This window comes from Talpa europaea, assembly GCF_964194135.1.
Source record: "Talpa europaea genome assembly, chromosome: 4".
NCBI lineage: Eukaryota > Metazoa > Chordata > Mammalia > Eulipotyphla > Talpidae > Talpa > Talpa europaea.
The window spans coordinates 15309315-15317354 of NC_140070.1; the positions used below are offsets into that span (position 1 = coordinate 15309315).

The following is an 8040-nucleotide window of genomic DNA, read 5'->3' on the forward strand; positions in this document are numbered from 1 at the left end:
TGTAAATGTTTTGAGGTAAAAATAACTTTAGAAAATAAGGGCAAAAGTACTTCAAAAAAAGGAAATACAGGAAACTATCATAATTGTTCAGATCTATACTTTGGAAATTTTATACTGAAAACTTTGAATTAGATAAACCACCATAGACTTGATTTGACACTAAATGTTTAAAATATTTTTATATTTTCTAGTGTCATTATGAGCTAGCAGACCTTTCTATCATAGTCCCTTTTCTTTTATTTTTTATTTTATTTTATTTTATTTTATTTTTTTATTAACATCCATATAATCATTTTATTTTTTATTTTTTTAATATTAAATTTTATTTTTATATTCCCCCATAGAATTGCAAACGCCCCATTCTGACCCCAATCCTTCCCCTCCCACCCCCCACCCCCCAAAAAGTGTCTCTGGTTCATAGTTTTTTGTTGATTTTGATTTTCACTTTCTTATATTCATTTTCCTGGTCCCTTATTTAAGTTTTCTAGATTCCTGCTATGAGTGAGACCATCCGGTATTTTTCTTTTTCTTTTTGGCTTATTTCACTGAGCATGATCCCTTCCAGCGCCATCCATGTTGCTGCAAATTGCATGTGTTTATCTTTTTTGAATGCTGAGTAATATTCCATGGTATATATGTACCACATCTTCTTGATCCAGTCATCTATTTTTGGGCATTTGGGTTGTTTCCAAAGCTTAGCTATTGTAAACAGTGCTGCTATAAACATAGGGGTGCAGGTGCTCTTTGGAATTGATGTTTCTGTGTCCATATAATACTGGAAGTCCTAGCCATAGTCCCTTTTCTATTGATGCTTCTTGTCTTAGTAGATATTGACACTCATAGCTAATTACGTTTTCAAATTTGAATAACTTTGGAAATAAAAGAAATGTTTACAAATGTATTAAGAGTCATCAGTATGTTGTACTTCTTTGAATACTATCCATTACAACAAGAAGTTAAGAAATAGCTCATGTCTTTGAAGAAAGGATGAATGAAATTAAAATGAAAATAAAGGAAATTTCAGTAATTATGCCAGATAAAATGTAAGACATTGGAAGTAGATAATATACTCAGTGCACCAAAATGGAAAGATGGAGAGAAGGGATGCTAAGAGGAAAATGGGAACAGAATTCTGTTTTCTTTTACTTCTATTAGAAGCAAAGAGAAAACATGGAGTAAGAGGAATGCTTTGGTATATTTATGTATTTTTTTTATACATTTTGGAATGTGGGAGGCTTATGGAAGACAAAGAGAAAATGGTCAGTCTATTCAGTCCTGGAATGAGAAATTAGTTAGTAATGAGTTTACTTCATGGAAAAGAACTTAAATGTTTCCAGGATTGCCTACTTTGAGACTTGGAGCAGTATAATTATCTCTCTTTATATTTCTTTAGGATCATTATTATGGTGAGCAGAATAATGGCTTCCCTAAAGATACCCAGATTCTAATACTGGAAATCTGTCAGTATGTTATGTAGTATAGAGACAAACAGATGAGACACAAATATAGAAGACAGGAAGAGATAGACAGAAAGAGAAATAGAGAAAAAGTAGAGAAATAGAAACAGAGACAGAAGGACTGAGAAAGACATAAAGGAAGAGGGTGATTTACAGGGACAATGGTAGAAAGAAAACCAGACAGCATTACAGAGAAAGCAGAGAAGTAAAGAGGAAAAAATATGATAAGGAGGCAGAAAGACCAATAGAAGATGAAGTGATTCAGTCAAATAGAAATGAGCCATTAATAAGAGTGTTACTGAAGAGAAAAAAGAAAACAAGTATAAAGGAAGGAATTTAGGGAGGCAGGGGGAGATGATAGTGTTATAGGACAGGGAGAGGGGCAGCCCAGACCCCGCAAACCTGCCTGTTCTAAATGGGTTCTGCCATCCACCGCATCAACACAAAACACATGAGACTTTAATGGGAAGGAACTTTAATAAGATTAGGAAACAATACAGGAAACGCAAAGAGTCTAGTTTCTAAATGAAGCACCCAGAGTTACCCGTCCCCTCGTGGGTAAAAGTCCATCCATATGGGATCGGCCCAGAACAAGGCCCCAAAGCCTGCCACAAGTCTAAAGCATCTTCCAGTGGGGACCCACAGAAAAGAGTCAGAAACAACCAGACAAGCCCGGAACGAAAAGAGCAAAATCAACATCAAGATAAAAGCTGCCCCATTGTCACCTCCCCATGGGTCTCACCCACGTCTGTGTCACTCAGTCCACAACCAAAAGACAAGTGCAGTTTCTTCACTATAGGCTCCATGCGCCTCCTCCAGGTCTCCTGGCTTTATCCTCCTTCCTTCCTCAGTCTCTTCTGCAGCTTCTTCTCTCCCTGCTCAGCTCTACCCTCCCTTGGGTGGGGCAGGGAACCTGGAACCTCCCCCTTTCCTGGGGACCACCCTGTTACAATAGAACTATTGTGTAACACATATCCCTTGTCCTTCTCCAAACTCACCACTCAGGAGACTTGAATGAGCTCCACAGTGCTAGAAATATTTCTGACACTTTTGCCTCCAAGTGATTGAACTAGGAGATTTTTTTGTCCCTTTTATTGGAATAAGAATAGTAGAGTTCCTCTTCTGCACTGTTGGTGGGAGTGCAAACTGGTCCAACCACTGTGGAAAGCTGTGTGGAGATTTCTGGACCTACTAAACATAGAGCTTCCATATGATCCAGCAATTCCACTCCTAGGTATTTACCCAAAGGACACAGAAACATCAATTCCAAAGAACACCTGCACCCCTATGTTTATAGCAGCATTGTTTACAATAGCTAAGCTTTGGAAACAACCCAAATGCCCAAAAATAGATGACTGGATCAAGAAGATGTGGTACATATATACCATGGAATATTACTCAGCATTCAAAAAAGATAAACACATGCAATTTGCAGCAACATGGATGGCGCTGGAAGGGATCATGCTCAGCGAAATAAGCCAAAAAGAAAAAGAAAAATACCGGATGGTCTCACTCATAGCAGGAATCTAGAAAACTTAAATAAGGGACCAGGAAAATGAATAACTATAAGATAGTGAAAATCAAAATCAACAAAAAACTATGAACCAGAGACACTTTTAGGGGGGCGGGAGGGGAGGGATTGGGGTCAGAATGGGGGGGCTGCAATTGTATGGGGAATATAACAATAAAATTTATTTAAAAAAAAAAAAAGAATAGTAGAGTTCCCAGAAAGTGAGCAATTATGTCAACTTTATCAGTTATGAGAAACATTGCAGTTTTTGTAGCTCAATATCATCTTGATAATAAAACACATTGTAAAGATCAGGTATATGGCTTTGTCATTTGACCTGAGATCGCAAAACAATTGGTGTTTAACAAAGCTCATCTTCACACTGTAAATGGTGTTTATCTAATTGCTAAGTGGATAGATCTGGAGTTGCCAATAGGATCAGTTGATGGCTGCTTATGGTGGTATTACTAACAGTGTCCAGAATGAGACTAGTTTGGGAAGAAAACCCTTTCAGCAATGATCTTGCAATACAATTCTAAAATTTTCCATCTTAAATGTTTCCCTTCTTAAACTTTGTTAAGTAAAATGATATTAATAAGCCTGATTTGTTTTAAGTAATTCATGTTTAATAATGGTTTTGATTTTTGTTTTTTATTTTCTAATTCATTTCTTATTAGACTTTCCGGGTAAAGAGTATGAAGATTCTGAACTGGTCTTTCATTTGATGCCTGGGACTGAAAGCAGAACTGCTGTCTCCCCATTTGCTTGCCTGTCCAACATAACTGATCAAGATTTATTTGATTTTAATGTGCTAAGTGATGTAAGTGGATTTTGGTATGAAACTTTCTTTCTCATGTCTATTCACTTAAGAGAAATCAATTTTACATGATTATAATACTAAGTGCTTTGCAAAACAAGCCATCTTAATCTTACTCCACAGTAGAGGTATACTTCTCACTATAGTAGAAAAGAAATCTTTTAAAAAACTACTTGAATAATTTTAAAACAAAAAATTGGATTAGATAATACAAAAAGGGTGGTACTTTGATTTAATCAGCATGTATGAATTATTTCTTATTAATATACATCACCATAAGTCCTTGCTATTCAAAGTGTAAACCAAAGTTCAGTAACATCAATATCACCTGCTGGAAATGCCTCATCTTGGGAGTCCTCTCAAAAATGTTAAGTTCAGAAGGTGCAGTAATTTTTGAGAAACTCTGCTATTAGCCAATTGAGGGCAATTTGTATTTGTTTGTCATCATTTTTCTGATCCCTACATCTAAAAAAGTGATGTGTGGTAGGATACAAGGGGAAAATGTATAGGGATGGATGGAACTAGAATTTCAGTGGTGAAATTAATGTAGTATATACAGATATTGATTTATAAAGACACATACCTGAAATTTATATAATGTTGAAATGCAATGCTACTTAAATAAAAATAAACAACAAAATAAATATCAAGTATTTTAATTTCTAAAACTAACACTTGAATCATTTCATTTATTGCACTACGTGATTGGGAATAATGAATCTGACCCCAGACAGTTTATACATAGCATGTTGATAGGAACTAAATTCTAATGACTGTGTCTAAATCATAGTTAAAATGAGATAATTATATTCTGAAAGGCAGTTTCAGAAAAGAATAAATGTATATGGAAATGGGAAAAATAAGCACTATTACTGTAGTTGTTAATAATTCAAGGTTATAAAATCAAGAATACCTCTTCAGGGAAATTGGATTTGAAGAATATTTATAATAGAGTTCTGAGGTTATAGATGTAACTAGGCAACTTCAAACTTTTAATAAATTATTAGCATCATTTCTGTGATTTCTAAAATAGTATAAATATTTTTAGTGTTGATTATTTTTACTCATTTTTTTGGTTATATATATTAAAGTTTAGAGAGCCTTAATACACTGTACATTTGATAATATTTAATTAAAATATATTGGGTTATAGTTTTAGTTAGCTAAATGCAATAAACAATAATAATCAAATTTTATAATAGAGTGAGGCATATGTCCAAAGAAAAATGCTAACAATCCAAAACTTCTGCATATCCTCAGGCCATGTTACGAACAATAAACATGAATGTAAAAAATATTCCTTTCCTATGCTTGAATAAACAAGATGGAATTGGAAGAAAATGCCCATTGAATGGTTATGTATTGAACTTCTACAAACATGGTTCCTTGTCAATGCTGCATTTGGATAATTGGTATTACCTTTTCTATTTTAACATTCTTTATGGATGTATGTGTGTTTGTGTAAAGAGTGTTTATTATGCTGTGGCATTATAAGTTATTAGAATATTTTTAAGATGCAATAATTTAAGAAAATTAACATAAATTTTGCAATTATTTAAAATGTTTTAAAAATTATTATTGTGGCCAAGATCATATAAGATAAAGTAACCATTTTAAAGTGAACAACTTAGTGACATTGTACAACCACCACCACTACATAATTACTGAACATTTTCATTAACCCCAAGTCTGTACCTATTTAAACAGTAACTCACTGAACATTGGGTTCATTTGGCTGTTGTGAATAATTGTAAATAGGTCAAATATGACCATGTGTGTACATGTATTTGTTTGAATACCTGTTTTCATTTCTTTTTATGTGTATACCTATGAGTAGAATTCCTAGCTTGTATAGTGACTCTGTGTTTAAGATTTTGAGAAATTACTGCAATATTTTCTATAAAAATTGAGCCACTTTATATTACCAGCAGAAATATTCAAGGATTCAAATTTCTCTACAAACACACCAAATTTATTTTCCTTTATTATTGTTATTATCATTATTACTATTGTCATTCTATTGCATGTGAAGTCATCCTAACTTATTATGGTTTTGATTTGCATTTCCTTAAGCACCGGTAATGTCCATATCTTTTTATGTTTTAAAAAGAAGGTGTACATTCTCTGTAGAAATATCTATTCAAATCCTTTTGTTAGCACACAAACAAGGGGTACCCAGGGGCCCCAACATGCACACTCTAAAGGGGGTTCAGCCATCTACTGCATAGGACAAAGGAAGCAGATTTTTAATGTGATAGATATTTAATAGCATTAGTGTGCTGAGAGAGAGAGAGAAGAAAAAAGTTCCTATCAAGAATTTCCCAATAAAATGCCCCAAACTACTCATTCTCTCATTCCTTCCCTCATGGGTAAATGCCTAGTCAAACAGTATTGACCTCAACCAGGTTCATTAAGGTCCAAAAAGTTTGCCATAAGTCTAAGCCACCTTCTGGTGGGGAGCCATAGGGAAGAGGTTCTGAAGCAGGTCCCAGAAAGCTGGGACAAGAGAACAGCTGCCATTGTCAGCTTCCCCATGTTTCTCTCACCTACATGTCTCTTAGAATTGTCTCTACATGTTTCTTCACCATATGTCTCCTTCCCAGTAGTACCAGGTTGCAAGTGGGGCTGCAAAAGCATAAGCTCTTTTTCTTCTCCCAGTCCACCTGCCTTTCATTAACCTGGCCCTGCCTTTCATTAACTACCTGCCTTTCATTAACCACCTGCCTTTCATTAACCTGCTCAACTCTGGCCCTCAGTCCCAACAGCTAGTACAAGGTGGCTGCTTGTAAAGGGGGTGGGGGAACATGGTATCTCTCATTGCATGGACCTGTGTCTGTAACACTGACCTTTTGTAAATTGTGTTGTTTTCTTTGTTGTAGAGTTGTGGGGATTCTTTATATATTTTGGATAGTAGGCCTTTATCATCTATATGAATTACAAATATTTTCTCCTGTACATTATCATTTCAATTTCTTTATATAATGTTTTTTGATGCACAATAGTCTTTACTTTTGATGAAGTCTGGCCTATTAGTTGTTGCTGTTGCTTATGCTTTGGGTATTATATCCAAGAAACCATTTCCAAATTAAAGATTATGAAGATTTATCCCTGTTTGTACCCAAGAGTGTTACAGTTTTAATTCTTGTGTCTAGGTCATTGATTCATTTTAAATAGAGTTCTGTAAAGGGTGAGAGATAGACTCCAGTTTCATTCATTTGCAATTGTCTCAACATTTGTTGAATTATTTCCCCATTAGGTGGTCTTGACATGTTGTCAAAAATCATTTGGCCATAGATGTATGGGTTTATTTCTGAATTCTCTATTAGTTTATTCTGCATTAACTGAAGTGATCGTGTGGCTTTTTTCCCCTTCCATCTATCAATGTGTTGTATTACATTGGTTGATTCTCATGAAGTTTGAATCATTTGTGAATTCCAGGATAATTCCCACTGGGGCATAATTTATAGTCTCTTAAATGTGCTGTTGGAGTCAGTTTGTTAGTATTTTGTGGTGGAATTTTTAATATATTCATAAGTAATATTGGTGTATCTTTTTTTTTCCTTGTGATGTTCACTAAACTAAAAATAGTGAAATATTGACTGCAAAGAACATGAACACTTCACTATAGTCTTTCCATATCTATTTTAATTTTGTCCCAGAAAGGCCAACAATTCAGTGATGATAATTTATTATTTGCTTTACTGTAGAGTAGGAGCCCACTAAAACTGAATGTGTTCTTTTAAATATTAGTTTGTTTTCTTTTTTTCTAGGCTCAATATGGGAGATGCCTTTAATTTTATCAGAGACTTTACACTTGTTATTCAGTCCATCAGGTATAGTAAATATTTCCTGCATTTAAAGATCATGTAACCAGTATAAAATTATTAAGCACAAATTAAACTGATAATAATTTAAAAACTTAATCTTTTACAGCATTTCACTAAGTGAATTATGTGATGATGAAAATGATAATGTTGTGTTGGCATTTAAACAACTAAGTGAAGCATTCAAAGCAAAACTTTGGAAAAAAAGAAGATTCAGAAAATATTAAAGTTTACCTAAGTACTATGGTCCTAGAAAACTAAATTCAAGAAATCACCCACTTTTTTGGTGTGTGTTTTAGGAAATGACTCGATACGACCACCCCTTCTTATGTCTTGAAGATGACCTCCTTGTTGATCTATCACAATGCTCAGATACCCTCCAAATTCTTATTCCTTGTCATAAATGATTAGCTGTACTGGCTTCCCCTATGG

At 34.3% G+C, this 8040-nt stretch overlaps 1 protein-coding gene across 1 annotated transcript in view; it reads left to right on the plus strand.

Annotated features, from left to right (window-relative positions):
- The window catches only part of LOC311169902 (putative ATP-dependent RNA helicase DDX60), a gene marked incomplete at both ends in the record, with an annotated part of 69898 nt that extends 62063 nt beyond the window's left edge, over positions 1-7835 (plus strand). The window contains 4 exons of the mRNA XM_084232147.1: positions 3645-3787; positions 5045-5196; positions 7555-7617; positions 7718-7835. Of these exons, the coding sequence (XP_084088273.1) occupies positions 3645-3787; positions 5045-5196; positions 7555-7617; positions 7718-7835 (476 nt within the window). The remainder of the gene's footprint in view (positions 1-3644; positions 3788-5044; positions 5197-7554; positions 7618-7717) is intronic.
- Between the last annotated feature and the right edge of the window lie 205 nt (positions 7836-8040).